This window comes from Chinchilla lanigera, unplaced genomic scaffold, assembly GCF_000276665.1.
Source record: "Chinchilla lanigera isolate Chin_1 unplaced genomic scaffold, ChiLan1.0 scaffold00132, whole genome shotgun sequence".
In the NCBI taxonomy this organism is placed as follows: domain Eukaryota; kingdom Metazoa; phylum Chordata; class Mammalia; order Rodentia; family Chinchillidae; genus Chinchilla; species Chinchilla lanigera.
In genome coordinates, this window is record NW_004955533.1 from 1,203,707 (window position 1) to 1,223,734 (window position 20,028).

At 46.1% G+C, this 20,028-nt stretch overlaps 1 protein-coding gene across 1 annotated transcript; it reads right to left on the bottom strand.

Moving 5' to 3' along the window:
* Positions 1 to 722: 722 nt before the first annotated feature.
* Nipa2 (non imprinted in Prader-Willi/Angelman syndrome 2) lies at positions 723 to 19,806 on the bottom strand (the record flags this gene model as incomplete). Its single annotated transcript, XM_013507677.1, is given in 6 exon segments — positions 723 to 1,790; positions 3,594 to 3,754; positions 5,360 to 5,450; positions 9,688 to 9,744; positions 11,226 to 11,459; positions 19,635 to 19,806. Coding segments are annotated over 5 exon segments (1,083 nt in total). The 3' UTR covers positions 723 to 1,155.
* Positions 19,807 to 20,028: the final 222 nt, after the last annotated feature.

The window sequence follows — 20,028 nt, forward strand, 5'->3', positions numbered from 1 at the left end:
GCAGTAGCACTGAGGCCCACAGGAGGCCCCTGCTCGGCTGAGGGCGGGGTCGCCCGGCCAGGACGCTGCCCATACATGCGTGCTTCCAGAGGCCAAGCAGAGCTCTAAGCGGGCAGGTTCTCAAGCTGGAATTAGGTTCATTATACTCTTTCTAACATTTGAAGTTTTCCGTAAACATACTCCCATAAACATTTCCTAAAAGACCAAAATATATGATATCCAAATGAACTCAAGCAAAGGAAAGTACCTGCTACAGAAATCACACTTTATATACTTTAGCACTTGGACTTTCTAACAAGAACTTTGTTTGAACTCTATTGTAACGTGTTAAATTTAAGAAATCACACCAGTCTCCTGATTTCACTTCCCAGTTGTTAAAAGGTCTAAATGACAATGTAACTCATGTGAAAATATACCGACAAGTACAAGCATTAGTGAGAAATGGCAGTGACGGTTCTAGGCACCACGGGGTTCCAACCACAGACTGGGAGCACAGCGCAGCGGGGCTGCCCTGCCGAGCAGGCCGTGTGGTTGGATGAGCTGCCGCGGGGGCCTCAGACACACAGAAACGCAGGACACGGACTCGCGGGGACAAGGCACAGCTTGAAAAAATGCTCCTCCACAAGATCCCTCAGCTTTCGTTTCGTAAAGGTCTCTTTCATTTAAAAATGAACGATTCCCTTAAATGAGTACTTCAAAATTAATATAAACAGGAGGCAACGTTACAGGTAAGGTAAATCACAAGATAGTGTATTGGGATAATTTTGTTCTTTCTGTACAATCAAATGGTCTTCCACGGCCAGAGTGATGGAGTGGGGATGACAAATGTACATTTCAGACCTTCATCACCAATGAAAAAATAAAGCATTTTTATAGACTTAAAACTGTCATTAGTGCATTTAGATTTTGGAGAAAGAATCAAAATGTAAAATACCTCTACGACACTAAAACGTTAATAGAAATTCACCACATTCTAAGGTCATTTTAGTAACTACCATTGTTTAAATATAGGAAAAGTAATGTCTTGGTCCAAATTAGTAAAACCTTAAAAAAGATTGTCTTTAGAGAACATTGAGGACAGTGCTTTTTCAGACATTCTGATACTCAAATCAGTGTTTAACAGAACTACAGATTAACCTTTCAACCACACCTTTCTTAAAAAGCTGCCAGGCTTCCATTTCTGCGGGAAACATTTTCACTAGAGTGTTGTTCAGCTCCACAAGGTAAACTTTCTTCATTATTATTAAGAACTTCGTACATATTAGAGAGATTGCCATTCACTGCTTTTTCATCTTTTCGAAAAGATATGGGCAGACTTGCTAGACTAAAGCTGACATCTTTAAAGGCGTGCAACAAGAATATCCCCACAATGATTGTGAAGAAGCCACTCAGAGTTCCAATGACATCATCCGCAGGCATATCCTGCCACTCCTTAAAGAGAACAGCTGAGCAGGTTAAAACGGAGGTTGTGAAGAACACGTAGTAGACGGGGGTCACGATGGACGTGTTGAATATGTCCAGCGCCCGGTTCAGGTAGTTGATCTGAGTACTCACGCAGACCAGCAGGCTCAGCAGCAGGACCCAGGCCAGCGGGTGCTGCAGCACAGGCCTGCCGGCCAACAGCTCCTTGATGGCGATGCCCAGGCCCTTCACGCAGGAGACGGAGAATGCACCAATCACGGAGCAGATGGTGATGTACACCAGGATGTTGGTCTGCCCGTGGCGAGGTCCCACCACGAAGATGAGGATCAAGGACACGATGACAATGAGTGTCGCGAAGACCACAAAGCCTGGAGGAGAGGAGGTAACTGCATCACACCCTGGGTCAGACATTCTCTTAAACACGGATCCGAACAAAACAACGCACAGTGAACTTGATGAGAGGTAGAAGCAGCCCCACGATAAAAATTACTTCGCTTTTCCTGCCATAGCAATCATGGTGCAAGTCTCTTAATCCCAACACTTGGAAGGCTGAGGCAGGAGAACTGCTGTAAATTTAAAGTCAGCCTGGGCTACATAGTTAAAGACCAGCCTGAACTACCTACATAGCAAAACTCTATCTGGAAAGAAAAGGAAGGACCTACATAACAGTAAAAAGGGCTGGGGACACAGCTCAGTGGTAAAGCACTTGCCTAGCACAAGGCCCTGTTTCTAATCCCCACTGCTGTAAAATAAATAAATCATTAAATAAAATACACGTGAGACCAAAAAGAGAAACTCAAACAGTGTAGAGTAGAAGGCTCCCAAAAGGCGGAAGAGGTAAAAGGATGAAAATGAGAGGAAAACAAAACAAAATAAATGGGCTGGAGATGCAGCTTGGTGGTAGAGCACGTGCCCAGCATGCACGAAGCCCTGGGTTCAAGCCCCAGCACCACACCCAAGAAAGAGAAGTCTAGTTCAGGACTCTCAGCCAATATGGAGTAGGGCTGGGCATAGGGGTACGGCCCTGTAATCCCAGCAGGGAGGCGGACAGGAGAACCGCACGTGTGAGCCCCGCCTGCCAACTTGGTGACTTAGTGAGACCCTCACCCCTCACAAGGGCGGCCGTGCTCGGGCTGCAGCTCCATGCAGAGGCCCTAGGCTCAACCCCCAGAACCACCAAAAAACAATCACTAAGAGAAAACAGGGAAGAATATCAAAAAAGGCAATTCAATTCAGTTCTTCGGAGTAAGACATCAATTTTCAAATTAAGAAGACTAAGTACCTGGTACCACAGAAAAAAAGGACCCACGTGGAGAAAGGTCAGTGGGACATTCTACGTGCCAGCAGCCAAAAACAAAAAACCCAAATGCTTCCGAAATTAAAACGTGGGTCACATGTACCAACTGCATCTGATGTCCTAACAGCAACACAGACTGCAGGGGCGACGGAGGTCCCAGCAGGGAACGTCATCCCACGGCTGAGGTGGGATAAAAATTACGTAACGATAGCACAGTGTAAACCAACAAACCTAGGTAGATGCAATAGTTAAGATACAGTAGAGGCCGAGGATACAGCTCAGCGGCACAGCACCTGCCTGGCAGGCGCAAGGTCCTGAGTTTGATTCCCGGTACCAAAAGTAAGATACAGTAGATAATGACTAAAAACCAAGGAAGCAGCAGCAACACACATTTCTGAGAAAAACAGCTTGCAGGACAGAAAAAAGCAGGTGGGTGGAGAGAGGATCACGGCAACTCCCCATTTTCCATAGTAGGCTGTGCAGAACCATCTGTCCCTATGTTCACGTAAAGTTTTGATTAGTGTAAAAACTAGCCGTGCACGGTGGCACACACCTATAATCTCAGCACTCAGGAGGCTGAGGTACAAGAACTGCCGTGAGTTTTTAAGGTAAGCCTGGACTATGTAGTGAATTTAAGGCCAGCAGGAACTACAACAGTGAGACCCTGTTTCATAAAAACAAACAAAAAAAGTAAGTGAAAACTAAGTCAGAAAGTAAAAGTACAGCCGGGCGCGGTGGTGCACACCTGTAATCCTAGCACTTAGGAGGCAGAAGCAGGAGAATCACCTAAAATCCGAGATTGGCCTGGACTACACCGCAAGATCCCATCTCAAAAAACCAAAAGTACAACTAATCACGCTTTTCTTTTTCTTACCTGGATCACCTAACTTGTGTGACATTTCATTCAAGGTCTCTATCTCTTCCTCTTTTGGAGCATGGATGACCATCACTGTAGATCCCAGAATACTCAGCAAACACCCAATTTTCCCATGAAGGTTGAGTCTTTCATTTAGAAAGTATGAAGAAAGAATGGCACTAAAATGGAAAAGGAAGGGGAATGAGGACTTTACAATGATCAGCTAATCTGTAAGTATCAGTAGACTCAATTTTACATTACTGAGCTCACACTGAACACTGCGACTGTGAAGGTTCTAGCTTTCAGGCAGATTCAAATGTACATCGCCTGCGTCATCATGTACCAAGCGTACACATCCACCATCTTTCCTTTCCAACAAATGTGTAAGAACGATACTTTGTAAAACTAATGTCCGTTATCAGAAATTTATATCCAAAGGAATGCCTAAAAGTTGTTCCACTTTTCCCTACTGGCTGATGCAGCCCACTGTTACGTCCATTTAATGGAAATGCGTATAATTACTCCTCTTAATTACCCCACGTCACTTACAGATACAGAGTTAGAACAAAAGAACCGCGCTCGCCTCGGCAGCACACACTAAAGTGGGACGACGCGGGAGGTTAGCATGGCCCGTGCAAGGACGCCACGCAAACCCATGAAGCAACCCGTACTAAAAGCAAGCCTAGGAGCCGGGAGGACATTTAATTATCAACTGCCGAAACTATCAGCGCTTGCTTAACCCTTGGCTTAACCCAGTTTGCTCCGAGGGCTGGTTGTAACCCACGCTGTCAGGTGCAGGCTCCGGCTCCTCTACATAGCCTTCGCAGTCTCTTTCCTGTACACAGAAAGAGCCAGGTTTTCTGAATCTGGCCCAGGACTTCTCCCTTCAGCCCACACAGGAAAGGATCTTACAGTGCTCCCTCCAGAACTCCGTAAGGGCTAAACCCTGTCTGAGACCTCTGGAAGTACCAGCAGCCGGCATGCGGGCCGCAACTCAAGACTGGTTCTAAGTTAAACTAAAGTTCTGGTCCTGACCCAAGCTGGTCCCACGTCAGGCCGGTCGTAACTCCAGGGTCCACCGTAACACCTGCTTTAGCATCAGCTAGATTTATCCAAGCCCAAGAAAAAACTATAGAATGAACCCGTATTTAAAATAATGATATAGCCAGGGACTAAGATCAGCTGCGCAGCTCCTGCCTGCCAAGCTCCTGCCTGAATTTGATTCCCAGTACCCCCCAAAAAAGATGTAAGGAAAGGATGAAGACCACAACCTTATCATGTATGTAATTCCTTGAGAAAAGGACAAAACCATGTATACAGTCAATGAACTTTCAGGACAGTAGCCCAAATCCAGACTTCAAAATGGGCTTATTGTTTAATTACTGAAATTGCACCAACAGGCCAGGCCTGGACTGGTGGTACGAAGCAGCGTGCCAGGCCAGCTGCGGGCAGCACTGAGCTCTGTCGTCAGTGACACCCTGCAGCAGGTACAGCGCTCTAACCCTCACCAGCCAGGCCCTACCAGAGTGCACACGGACTGCTGATGCTAACGAGACAGGGGCAGCCTGCAGCTCTCAGACATCAGAGTCGTCCGCAAGCAGAGCAAAACTTTCCCCCTGACCAACAGCCTGTGTACGCAGAGGGTGACTGGAAGCAAACTACTCACTGTAAAAAAGGGCCCGAAGGCTGCTGAAATGTGAATCACGCTCACACGTGTAATTACTCATCGGAATGTTTCCGCACCACCACACTCACTCCTGTCTCCGCACGGGACAGGCCCTCACCTTACAAGGACGCTGAGGGCTCCCAGCGGGGTCACCAGCGTGGCGGGGGCGAAGGCGTACGCAGCGAAGTTGGCCACCTCACCGGCTCCCACTGCGAGTGACGACAACAGAGTCTCAGGAAGCGTCTGATTTTGGAAATGTGCATATATGCAACCTACACACCAACTTCCACATTTTCTCCTATTTAATAAGGGTTAGGGTTCTATAAATTATCAGCACTGAGTATCCAAAAGTCAGTCAGAATTGACACAAATACATAATCTTAATTTTAAAAATCGAATTTATGCTTACTTGATGGTAATTTCATTAAAAAATTTAAGTAGATATTTATATCGCACACAACATACCCAAATCGATTCGAAGAAGCCAAAACTGACACAGTGGTACGTTCAGTCTTTTTCACTGGCTCTTCCTTTTATTTTTGAAATGAGTTAATGTGTGACATACACTGATTACGCCTGTCCTGGGGAACTGGGGAACTGATGCCTTGCGATGACCCTCCCCTTGCCCTGGCTCTTCTTTTTTTGGTTTTTTTTCTCTGGTACCGGGAACCGAACTCACGACCTTGCACTTGCCAGGCAGGCGCTTTGCCGCTGAGCTAAATCCCCAGCCCCTCTGGCTCTTCTTTTTTAAACCCAACTCACACTAGTGTGAGAAGGATCAGAAACTATAGCAGGGAGGAAAACGACGACACTACTCTCAAATTTACGGTGTAGTGAGGAGACCAAATACCTTGTGGAACAGTTTAAAGCGCTGTAAGAAAACTGAACCCTGGAGGAAGCGCAGCACGCGGAGGGAGCGCCTCTGCGAGGCGTCAGGGGAAACCTGCAGCGCGAGGGGCTGAGGGCGCTTACCCCGCACACCGCTGAGCGCACCGGACACGCAGCGAGAGGAGTGGGCACCAAACCCCGCCGCCACCGGGGCGGCTCCAACCGGACAGCAGGGGCAACAGCAGGGAGGCAGGCGGAGCCGGGCCGCAGCACACGGATCCCGAGATGCAGGTAGGGATTTCTACCCAAATGGCAAGACTGTCTCAAAAAGAGAGGCGCCGCCCCCTGTCTGTCTACCGGTGATTCATTTTCCCTCATTAAGGTAATTCTTTATGTTTTGGGGATGAACCTTTTCTTCAATTCTTTCAGACTTTTAACACATTCTTGTGATCAAAATAAGGTTTTGGGGATTTCTGTATTTTTCCTTTTCTTTTATAACGCTGAGGACATAAATTCTTCTTGAGGTAAGTTCTCACTCTGTTCCCCTGACGAGCCTCAGAGTCACAATGCAGCAGCGCAGGCTGGCCTCGAATTCACAATCTTTCTGCCTCAGCCTCCCAAACACACATCACTATGCCCAGCCTGAGATCACAAACCCCTTGCCCTCTCTGTTGGGGTGTTTGGCTTTTCTGAGACGGGGTCCCACCATGTAGTTGGGGCTGGCCTTCAACTCCCTTTGCAGCCCAGGCGGGCGCTCGCTCTGCCTCAGCCTCCCGAAGCTGAGTTATGGGTGTGCACCACCATGCTCCAAGGTCATAAATTCTTCATTTCAATGTCAAATCTTCAAATACTTCCCTCTGTAGTTACTGTTTTCTCCAACTACTTTAAAAATATTTTTCTAAATATTTTATTGACTATGTTCTCTAGGCCCCGCCCTTCACGTTAGGCCGATGGCCCGCCTGAAGGTGACTTTATGTGCAGAGTGCAACAGAGACGGATGTTCTTTTCCACACGGGCTATTACAACAACACTGAAGCGTGTACTTCTTACTCTTAACGCCCCGCGTCATACACGGCCTGTGCCGCTCTCCATCCTACTTCCCACTCCCGTCTGGGCACAGGAGCACCCTGACTTCGTGAGTGTGACTCCGCAGTACGTCTCAGCCCACAGCGCAGGGCCTTTCACTCCGCTTTTTGAATTACCTCTGCTCATTTTGGACTTTTGAACTTTACATAAAAATCAGCACTACCATATACCATAAAACCACCTACTTTTGAATGGAATAACATTCAACCTGTAAGACAGTATAAAAAATATAACTTTATAATAAATTATATGATCATCCCATTACAATATAACTGCTCATGACTGAGAAGCCATTGTATCAAGTGACTGTTCTTAATAGTACAAAGGGTTTTCAACAAATCCAAAAACCACCACAGTAAGCACTGGAAGGGAGACAGCTCGAAGGCTTTCCTTGAAACGGGGAATACGCGGAGGCGCTCCCTTTCTTTATGCAGTATTCTGCTCAGTTTCTAGCCCACTAGGTGGGAGGACACAGGATTAGAAAGGGATAGATAAACTGCTAATTGGAGATTACATACTGTGGGTACAAAAATTCCCAAGAATACACAAGTAAGTTACAAAGATTTGGCAGTGTTCTTGAATACAAAGTCAATGTACTAAGCCTAGCTGTAAACAAGCAATAATAAGAAAACAAAATCTTTAAATAGTACCACCTGCACATAATTTTAAAACCAAAACTGGTTAATTATAAAACTAAGACAACATAAAGAAGATACTCATTTTAAAAAACTAAAGCGCCAGGTGCAGAGACACACTCCTGTAATCCCAACACTAAAGAAGCGGAGGCAGGAGGATCACTCTGAGTTCAAGACCAATGTACATAGTGAGACTCTGTCTCAAAAAAGGGTTAAATTTGTTAACATGATGAATTACAACACTAGCTCCCTAAAACTGTGCTAACTTTGCATCCCTAGCATAAATCTCACTTGCTCATGATGTACTTTATTTAGGGTATTTTCTCACATACATTCATGAAAAAGACTAGGCTGTGAAGCCAGGTGTGGTGGCACGCACCTGTAACCCTAGGGAAGCGAGGCTCCCGTCTGAGGTCCCTATCTCAGCCTCCTGAGTAGCTGGATTACAACACAAGTCTGCACCACCGCACGCAGCTCATGGCACCTTCTGATCCACACTGCACCCCCTCTGCGTCAGCACCGCCCGACACCACCAGCTCTGCTCCCTCTGACCCTCCTCGCGTGGCTCCCAGGAACCAGGCGCACCTGGTCTCCTTGCGGACGCTGGCTGCTCTGTGGTCTCTGAGCCTGGGCTGCTTACTCTACCCTCGCTTGCTTCTGATACGATCTCACCCAGCCTTCGGCTTTGACGGTGATTCATAAACTCTGATCTCCAGCCTGGCCACACGGCGGAATTCCAGGCCTGACTGCCAGTTTCACGTATCTGCCTGGACAGTCCACGGCAACCTCAAACTCCACCAGACGCGCAGCGCCTCCTGAGACCTCCTACCCACCCAAGCCCTGCCTGCAGTTCTCCCATCGCGGTAACAGCGCTCACTTCTTCCAGTTCCGATCTTCGGGTTCTCTGGCCTTCCCTTTCGCACCCCGCCTTTCACCCGTGAGACAGCGCATCATCTGTACCCTGCGAGCACACGCGCACTCCTCCCACGCAGCGCACCACACGGCCCACGCCCTCACCCCTTACCCAGTCACTCCAGCAGCTCCGTACTGCTGCTGCCTCCAGCCTCTGCCTCCACACAGCAGACATCCAGCCTATGCAGCCTTCATTTTAGATTTCCTTCCCATCCTTACTACTTCAGCTGGCATCTATCACCACAAACACATGCACAAAGTAACTCGTTTACTGTCTGCCTCCTACCTATAATGTAAGCTTCGAATGGGTGGGGGTCTTTTAGGTTTTTTTCCTGCAGGCCCTAGAACAATGCCCAGTATACACGGTGATCAGTGTAGGCTGGGATGTGGCTTAGTGGCAGAGCTCTTGCCTTGCATGCAAAAGGCCCTGGGTTCGATTCCCCAGCACCACCACACACACACAAAAAGGAGATCAATAAACACTTGCTGAACAGTCAAGACTCAGTATTTAAGAACCATTTTTTCACACGCCTTTTTAAAGTAGTTATCAAAATAGCACAGTCATCAAATATACAGAGGGAAAAACTAAAAAAAACAAAAATCACATTTTTCTTTGAGCTTGCCCTTTAAAAATTACCTTTCTCTTCTTTTTCTTTTGTGTAGTACTGGGAAATGTCCCTTGCACATGCTAGGCAAACACTACTACTGAACTACAACCCAAGGCCCAACATTAACCTCTTAAATTAAGTAGAATTTTTAAAAAATGCACAAGTATATCAAACATGGTTTCATCAAACAAAGTCTTGTCACCCAAATTAAATAAGCTTTTAAACTGCTGAGTTACTTTTACAGGTTTAAAGATATTTTGAGTTTATCCATTAAAACAAGCGTTTTAAAATCTACTAGTATTACAAGGCTATAATATTATCTACAAGTATTTTAACATACAGCTCTATATTCTCTTGAAAATGTTCTCCATACATACTTGACAGCAGTCCAGCCCACCACAACCATTCTTTAAGATATGCGTGGCCACCTTGACCTGCGAATGAAGAAACATTTCACTTCTTTGGAAGATTATCAGACTCATGTGAATTATGACCACTATCAGCAATGACAGATCTTAAAATATTTCATCTGTTGATTTATAAAGATTTCTACATGACTACATAGTGGGATTTCCTCGATACTACTTTTATGATTACCTCTGAAAGGGAAGTGAGGGCCATGAGTGTTAACAATGTATTACATTCCTAAGTAAAAGAACTAAATCAATCCTTATATTCTGCTCATATTTTCTTCTTTTATTTTATGAACTCGAGTTCAATAAAGTAAATGAACCAATAAAAAGCAGCCCAAGCTCTCTGGAAGACTGAGACAGGAAGATCAAAAGTTCAAGCCCAACCTGGGCTATGCAGTGACCTAGCAAGACTGTCTCAAAATAAAAAATAAAAAGGGCTGGAGATGTAGCTCAGTGTGAAGGTCCTGGGTTCAAGAACCTGTCTGGCAAAAAAATAAAAAACAATTTTAAAAAAAGTAGTAGCACGACTTCAGGTCAATCGGTCCGCCAAGGGCTAAGCCACCTGCGTGCGCACAGCCCCTTACGGAGAGACTGTGGCCCTACACAGACAGAAGCACTCGCTGCAGTGCTGATGGTGATCTGGAGCTGCCCGCTCGCTCAGCCTGCTTTTCCTTCGGCCGGCCCTAATGTTCCCGCTGAGTAGTGAGAAAGCAAGCTACACCAGAGGCACCGTCCAGAAGACAAAGCCAAGTGAACGCGCCCTCACAAGCTCACGCTGCAAGGACAAGCAGGAGGGACTCGGGCCAAGAATGAGGGACTGGCGAACGGATGTTCACGCCAACAGGGTCTGCTGTCTTGTGTTTGAACACTGCCGAGCAGGTTTGGCCACAGGGGTGGCACAGGAGAGAGAAGTAGTCACGTGTACTGCAAAAGGAGGACTACTTATAAGGTCCCATCAGGCCCAGGATGAAGCACAGGCAGAACAACGAACGTGGCCATTACCCTATAATACTGAGAGCTATCACAGATGCTCCCAAAATAACAGAGGTCCATCACCTTGAGTACCCACAAGGGACTTATGACTCAGGGTGATACTATGCGTAAGGTCAAAATACCAAGGGTATTTTTCAGGTCAGGACGGCCTTCTCTTTCCTTCCTGCCAATTGAGATCATGAAGAAAAACATCTAATGTAAACGCCAGAAGCTCTATTATTATGGACAAAATAGTCAGGCCTTCAGTAAATTTCTGGTTCTACTCAGGGACCCTTGTGCACAGAAGAAAACTTAAAGAAACATCTGGATGCTAATTTGGCATTGGTACCTGCTCCCACTTTGTAATAACCTCAGAAGTTATTACAAAATTATGTGTCTATAAACACAACTCTTGAACCATTTAAAGGTTCCAATATACTCACAAGAAGTAAAGATGTGGCCCTCCTCAGTCATGGACCCAAGTGCAGAAATACACACTGATGTCCTTCCAAATGACGGGGCGAACCTACCTGCTCTCATGGAGCCGTTCCGGGCAAGTCGCAGCAGGCCTTTCTTCTTCAAAATGAAACTCCCTCCGATGAAGATGCTGGAGGTCATAGCCAAGCCCAAGCCAATATAAAAGTCGTATTTGCCACGCCCCGGGCTCATTTCGTTTGTTACATAGGAAGTTCTGCGAATCACACTGACGATCCCAGAACATAGACACTGCTGGTGACTGTGGAGAGGTTACGTCGTCTTCAAGCCTAAACACAAAATGAAATGTTTTTATGTAAGGATCATCACAGCTTAGATGCAATTCAAAATTTTACTTTATTTCTCTTTTCAAAAGGAAAAACATTACTACTGCTACCGACAATTTTTTTTTGTTTTGTTTTTTTTGAGACAAGGTCTTGCTATGCAGTTCAGGCCAATCTTGAACTATGTAGCCCAGGTTAACCTAGAACCCATGGTGATCCTCCTGCTTCAGCCTCCCAAGTGCTGGGATGATAGGTGTGCGCCACCACAACCAGCTTTATTTTTAGACTTAGAACCAATCTAATTATGTAGCAAAAGACTGGTTTGTGATGGCCAGGCATGGTGGAACATGCCTGCAATCCCAGCTCTAGGAAGGCTGAGGCAGGAGGATCCCTGTGAGCTGGAGGCCAGCCTGGGCTACAAAGTGAGTGCAAGGCCAGCCTGAAGTGCACAGTGAGTCTGTTTCAAAAAGACAAAAAAAAAATTTTATTTGTTTTTTTTGTCTTTTTGAGACAGGGACTCGCTGTGCAGTTCAGGCTGGCCTTGAGCTCACTCTGTAGCCCAGGCTGGCCTTGAGCTCACTCTGTAGCCCAGGCTGGCCTTGAACTCACAACAATCCTCCTGCCTCAGCCTCCCAAGTGCTGGGTTAACAGGCGTGCGCCACCAAGCCGGCAGGAGGTTAAAATAGTTTCTGAAGGCTGGGTTGCCAGCCTGTTGGCGCGCTGGCACTTGGTTCTCATCCCACCGCCTCCCTGCCGCTGGTTCCTGCACCTGGGACAGGTGACATTGGTGACCTCAGGCAGGAGAATTCAGGGAGTGGGAAGACGCAAGCCCCAAAGCCGGGGGAGGGAGAGCTGCCGGAGGCAGTGCGTGGGCCCAGGGGTGGTCAGGACGGGGGATCCTGCCAGCCGAGGCCCTCGGTCTCCTGACGGACGGCTGACTGAAGAGGGCCTTGCACCCAACGCTGGGCGCTGCGAGCTGGGCAGTGGGGACACAGCAGTCTTGGCCTGGGGGTGGGTATGACCCAGACCGAGACGAACCACCCAGACGGAGGGCAATGCATTGTAGATACAAACGTGAAGGGGGCACAGCACACACGGTGCCCGGACGCGCCCGGACTGGGAGCTACCACGGGACAGCGGAGAGCGAGAATGACGTCAGTAACGAAGAAGGACGCACGTGAGCCCCTGCTGACTTCGCGGGAGACAGCGCAGGGACGGCTGCTACGCAGCAGACTCCGGGCAGGAACACAGACCTGTGTCTCCAAAATGTGCGTACTGGACATGCAAAGAGAAAGGAAAGGCAGCTGCCTGACACTGCAGCCTGGGACTCAACGCGGTGCAACTAGGTGTTCCAGCTTTTCTTCCCGGTGAACGTGGGGATCTCACAACTGTGCTGCCGCCTGCTGTCTCTCACCCAATGTACGACAACCGCGCCCCAAATACTGCAGAAGTAAGGGTCTGCCTGTAAACAGTGTCGGGGAGGAAATGAAATGTTTTCACTCTGGGACGAAGTTCAGAAAGAGGGCCCAGAAGTTCCTTCTGTGCCGAATGGGAAGCGATGAAGACTTCTGCACACTGCAGGGCCGTAAACCCGTAAGACCTTCTCACAGGAAGTTAGTCAGTCACGACTTTTTAGGTGTCTGCAGATGAAAAAGATACTTCTGGCAATAAATCAAAGACACAAAAACAATTCTAGTTTTCCAGAAACTTTAGCAAGATTGTGCTAATTTTCCAGAAAGACCAAGACCTGCCCCCGGCCCAGGTCCAGTGGAAAAGACTCATCAGAAATGCCTCAGGCGTGCTTCCTCGCGGGACGGCAGGCCTTCAGGGATGAGGTCAAGTACAGCCTCCGCCCTCACCCGGGCGTCTCCGCGGACTGCCAGGTCAGGCTGCAGCCGCCTCAGCATCTTCAGGCTGCCATCACCCCACCCCAGCCCACGCTCCCTCACTACAAATCCGCCGCTCCTCCAGAGATGCTTTCCTCCCCTCCCGGAGCCCCTCAGCACTCCTGCAATACCCGTCAGGAGTGATGTGGCCTTGAGCGCCTGCACTTACAACACTGAGGACCTAGCGGAGCGGAAACCTCCTCCATGGCACCAGCTGACTCAGGCGGTACTTCTGAGGCCACCGCACTGCCCAACGACGGCCAGCGGTGACAGCACAGGCCAGGCAGGCGACTCCAGGCTTGTATGTCAGCAGGCACCAGTTGCAACACTACGGTTTTTGTCTCACAGTCAGAGACATCTGAGCGACCTAGCTAGCTGTGCAGGTTAACAGCCTGCTAAATGAGCCTGACATCGAGCGGTGCTACTCCAAGCAACTGTAATTTTCAAACTAGTATTCAAATACTGGTAATATGCAGAAGAAGCAACTGAGTGAATCCTCTGCATATGATTTTTTAAAATCTAACTTGTAGGACTTAAATCTTTTAAAAGGTTCATGATCATTTTGGTAGTACCTATACGGATACAGCATTCCATATGTGTCTAATCAAAAATATAAAGCTGTTTTTGTTTCTGAAACTTCTTTTTCATAGAAGAATACACTGCAGATGTATATAGAATATAAGCTTTGGATATATACAGAAAGCAAATTTTGCAAGCTGTTATGAAAAGAAAATTTAAGGCCCGGGGATGTAGCTCAGCGGCACAAGCACCTGCTGGCAACTTCAAGGTCCTGAGTTAGATACTGGGTACCAAAAAACAAAAGAAAGAAAAGAAAATTTAAGCTCAACATGGTGATACACACATTTAACCCTAGCTCTGTGGAGGCTGAGGGAGAAGAGGATCGCGAGTTCAAGGCTAGCCTGGGCTCACTGGTGAGAAAACAAAAACAAAACAGAAAAAGAAAGAAAAAGTTTTTCTTTGTTTCTTCTTTTGGAAGATCTGACCTGACAGTGTGTGTGGGAACTCTACCTTCAGAGTTCTACTGCATTTCCCGGGGAAAGACTCAAGGAGACACCGAACCAGGGAGAGTTTTCTCTACATTTTATATTTTACTTATAACATATTAATGTATTGCTAAATGAATTAACTGCTATTTGCTTTCAAGCAAATTTAAGGGAAAATGTGTAATGGCTATGCCACTGGAAAAAATAAATGACTTTTTTTGGAGGCTTCTGCACTCCTAAGGGGTTTTCTGAGCCTTCTTGGAATTTCTAAGATTTATACGTAAACCAAACCTTTAAAATGTTAAGCTGTGCGAAGGCAGATGAAGTGAGCTTTCAAGGTATGGGAGGGCTCCTCCATCTTACACCACTTAAATCTGTACCCTTAAAATCGCTTACGATTTTAGCTTTGCGCCCACATTTCCAAGAGGAAGACGTTTCTTTGCACCTCTCTTCTTTCTTAGGTATTCTCACTTAGGTGGTCTCAAGCAACTGCCTGACTGACATCTAGAACTCTAACTGAAGCTCAAATTCCATGTATCCAAACCTAAGTTCTTGGTCTTTCCTCCCAAACTTGCTCCTCCTTCAGTCCTCTCCAGCTCAGTACATGGCAATGCCATGCTTCTGACTGCTCGGGCCAAAAATCTTGGCATCATCCCTGATTCTTTCATGCCCCATATCCAGCTCATCGGGAAGAATCCATCTTAAGTGAAAGGTTTACACTTTTATACCGCTGAGCCCGCACCCAGTGGGGTCTTGCTAATTCCTGACATGCTCTCAATGCATACGTCTTCTTGTCCCAGTTCACGGTACTTGACTTTTTTTCATTGGGCTAAGGACTTCTCTTCAGGAACCATACCTCCTTTGGCCTCAACTTTACATATGGTTCTTTGCAGATCAAAGTTTTTCAGGTATTTCAGTTCTGCTTTTTGCTTCCAGTTTTCTCTTAAATATCTGGTAAAAGATAGACAGTAGTACTCACACTACTGCCTAAACATCAGGCTACCCTGAAATTTCCTCTGCCAGACCAATTAGTCTACCACCCTCAAACTCAGCCTGACATGAGCAAAATATAGAGAAAAATTTTTTTTTCTGGCAAAAAAGTCTAATATGTATGACCATTAGTACAATTCTCTAAGAATCCTTGTTCCTATCTGAAACCTCATGAGCATAGCCTTAACTGTCTACATCCCTATTAGCATTCTGGTCTTCTGAATTCTGACTAGAAGCAGCCATCAGGCTTTGCTTAAAGTACTACACATCCTCAAATCTTTCCAAACTCATCCACCAGTTCAAATGGCTTCTGAAGCGCAGGATCAAGTATACACATAGCAACCACCTTATTTCTGAACAACCAATACTCTATATTAGTCACTTTCCTATTGCTGGGCAAAATACCTGACACAACTTTACGAGGGAAGGTTTCTTTGGCTCAGGCTCTCAGAGGATTAAGCTCATGTAGGCTGGCTCGGAGGCAGAAGGGCACAGTCAGGCAAAGTTGCTCACTTCATGGCAACTGGGAAGCAAAGCACCAGGAAAACACCACCAACGAGAGAGGGGCCAGGGCCCAGTCTTCAAGGTCACATCTCCATGACCCATCCAGACACTCAGAAGTGAGCTCTGCTCATCTCCTAGGTGGTCCCCAAGCCAATCAAGCTGGCAAGCTTCCTGTCACACTGACAAAGGCCGCCTTGGCTAAATGTTACCGTTCCTTGTTTCTCCTGTCTTTCACACATGCACAGCACTCACCATGATCTGATTTGACTCAGCATTCATTTTATTTTTTTTTTTATTTTTTGGTTTTGGTTTCTTTTTCTGGTACTGGGAATCAAACTCATGACACTGCGCTTGCAAAGCAGGCACTGTGCCGCTGAGTTAAATCCCCAGGCCCTAAGCCTTTATTTTATTATGTGTATCTTTTACTGGAATATTAGCTCCATGAGGGCAGAAATTCTTGTATTCTATTATTCTCCAGTTAGTAGAACAGTGTCTGCCCATGTTAAGCATTCTACAAATATTTATTGAACATTCAAAGTTTTACCAACAGAACTTCGTTTTTGAAAGAATAGCTTCACTAGGTTTTTATATGTTGCTTAATTTGACACGAGATTTGTTAGAATCATATACATTCAAATTCAGCATTAATTATGGTAATCCAAATTGTTTGAAAGCAAAACAACTGTGGCAAAATGATAGCATTTGAGCAGCAATTTAATTATGACAGCATGATGATGCTAAGTAAGTAACACATTAAAGATTTAGTTTATCTTAAAACTAGAAGAACCTACCCTAGATGTTGAACACATCCTTGGCCAGAAATAACGCGTCTTGTACTTATACAGAGTCCACCCAAATCATTCATTTACACAATTATTCAGTCAAAATGGGGTACGCATGAATACCATATACATAAAAATTCCTAATGAATGATACAGGGAAATAGGAAGGCAAGAGAAAGACTGAGGTTAGGTTAGTCCAGAAAGCAAAAGATTAAAACTCCCTAAGTGCTAGGATATGTGTCAAATTATAATTTCAAAAAGAAATACTTGTCACATAAAATTGAAAAATCTCAAGTATGTTAATATAGTTTTAGAAGAACTTACTGAGATTGCACAGGAGAAAAAAATAAGCACCAGCTGAAGGCTCAGGTGGAGATCCTCAAGCAAAAACTGGTCTAAGAGGAATCTTACCCAGAAATGCCGGAGAGATCAACAGGATATAAAACCCTAGGGTATAATTTTTTTCCTGTTCAGAATATGAACCCAGAGGGCCAGGGATTTAGCTCAGCAGCACAGCACCTGCCTGGCAAGCACAAGCTCATGAGTTCGATTCCCGATACCGGTAAAAAACAAAACAAAACAAAAAAAGAACAAACAGAATATGAACCCAGGATGTCTCCACAAGGTGACTGATAGGTGGCATGTTTTTTAAAAATAATACACAATCATAATATCTTTATATGAATTATCAATAATCAATTTAAACAGACTAGCTCAGATTTTAAGTAAGCATTGGTTTGTTTTGCAGTTTTTTTCCTCTGTAAGATGAATTAAGGGTCTGCTATATCTTGTGTTGCTGTATCTTGGTTGTCCTGTGTACAACTTACAGTATTTCCAACAGATTTTTCATTTTCAGGTGCTATTTACTAAACATATTTCTCCTTTTACTTTCACCTTAGTTTTTTTTTCTTTTTGAGACAGGGTCTCGCTGTGCAGTTCAGGCTGGCCTTGAGCTCACAGTGATTCTCCTGCCTCAGCCTCCTGAGTGCTGGGTTTACAGGTGTGCACCACCACACTCTTCATCTTATGTTCTGAGGAAACGGTGTCCTTCCTTTCTAAACTCCATGGCACAATGGAGCCCTTCTTTATAGCCCAACTGGTGTTTACTGGATCCTTATATCACCATTTATTTCTTCCTATTTTTGTATAAGCATAGTAAGTGTCTTCTCCAGCCTAAAAAGACCAGCAGCAAAACAAAAACCAAGTAACGAAAAATTCCCTATCACCCTGTGCTCCTTCTCTTCACATCGTAACTTCTAGAGGGCCTGCGGCCTGTATCCTCACTTTTACCTTTTCCTCAGCATGCTGATCCCTATCTTTAGCTCCTAACGTTTCCTTACGATATCGGGGTACATGACCAGCCCCCTCAACCCCACCCCAGCAGAGCCTGTGTCTTTTATCAGACATTACTTGGTTGTTCTGTGTACAACTCTCTGCCTGCTGATCTCTCTGGCATTTCTGGGTAAGATTCCTCTTAGACCAGTTCTCCACCGAGCCTTCAGCTGGTGCTTATTTTTTTCTCCTGTGCAACCTCAGCAATGTCCACAGCTTCCGCTTTCTCTCCTGCTGCCTGAATGCCCGTACCGATTCAGACTGGCTTCTCCTACCGCATTCTTCACTTTGCTTAATGGTATCATCACTGACCACCTAGGACGTTATTAATAGGTGCCTCAAAATTACATTTTCTTCTTTATCTTCTTCACACTCATGCTCAGTCCTTTTGAATCTGCCTCCTAAAACTCTCTGATGTCTGCCCTTTCTTCACTGCTGCTGGTTTTTTTTTTTTTTCTTGGCCTTTTTGAGACAGAGTTTTACTATGTAGTTCAGGCTGGCCTCAAACTCACATTGAACCTCCTGCCTCAGCCTCCTGAATGCTAGGATTACAGGTGTGCACCACCATACCCAGAGCTGCTTTCTTAATAAAGGCCTTCTTTATTTCACCCGACAAAAATCTTCAATATACTCCAGTTAAAAATATCCCATTCCCTAAGGGAGTTGTGGTGGCCCATCCCTACTAATCCCAGCATGCTGGAAGGCTGAGGCAGGAGGATTGCAAGTTGAAGCCCAGCCTGGGCAACTTAGTAACTTGGCAAGACCCTATCTCGAAAGACAGACAGACAGACAGACACGGACAGAGGAGCAGGCAGAAAGAAAGAGCCCAGGGATACAGCTCAGTATGAAGGCCCTGGGTTCAATTCCCCAGTCTCTCCCTTCCTCTGCCTCTCCCCCACACACATAGAAGACAGACCACAAGCAGCAGAAAGGCAGATCTTTTGCAAATGGGAAAGGACCAGGAGGTGGGAGGGGCACAAAAGGAATTAAGATGCACACTCACTTGTACCAAGTACCCACAATGAAGGTATTTTATGCTGCAAACGTACTAATAAAAAGATCTGTTAAGTTTAAAAAATTGATTTTATGAATTCTGGTTCTGTATTTTACTGTTGTTGTTTTTGTTCTGCGGTGCTGGGTATCAAACCCAGGGCCTCGCACACGACAGGCAACGGTTCCATATTTTTTGTTTAAATGTTTCCAATCTTAGCTGACAGTCCACAGTAATAAAACTCTGCTAGCCAGGAGTGATGCCGCGTGCCTGCGATTCCGGAATTCAGGCAGTTCAGGCAGGAGGATCTCAAATTCGAGGCCTGACTGGGCCTGGGGGTTCCAGGTCTGCCTGAAGTACACAGAAAGACTGGGGGGTGGAGGTTTTCTCAAAATTAATTAATTAAATTAAATTAAGGAGGGCTAGGAATGTAGCTCGGGGAAAAAGGCCCTGGGTTCAAACCCTAGTATTGTCAAAAAAAAAAAAAAAAAAGAGTAAAGCTTTGCTGAGAATAATCAGGCAGAATATACAAGTCTAGCTTATCATACATTTATCAACTGCACCAAGGTACCTACGCTGAGTAATCTACATGCGTGTACTGTCTAATTAGAAATCGATGTGGACGTAAGCCATGCCCATTTCTTTGTTTAGCCTATCTGGAGACGTGCTGAGCAAAGACAGAGGTCACGTACGTGGCTGGAGGAGGATGCAATTGTAGCACAGACGTCTCCCCGGGTACAGGGACGGTGCTGCTCACTGCACAGGTCCACGGGAGCACAAGACCTGCCGGAGCAGGCTAACACAGCTGTGCATTCCTTCCGCCTTTCTTCAAGGGCCAGCTCAGGAACTCCGTGGACAAGGGAACTAAGCAGAGTGTGAGAAGCAGAGAGAAGACAGTATTTAACAGGAAGTTTTTAAAAGTTTCGAGGCAGTCTCAGCAAGCCGCTCGGCTGGCCATCCTCCCTCAGCCCCCAGAAGGCTGGGATCGCAGGCGTGTACCAGCAGGTAGGGCTGCAGCTTGGGGTTTTCCGTCTCATAATCACCACTGAACCCCAGAACTAACTGCGGTTCAGTCAGGACCCACAC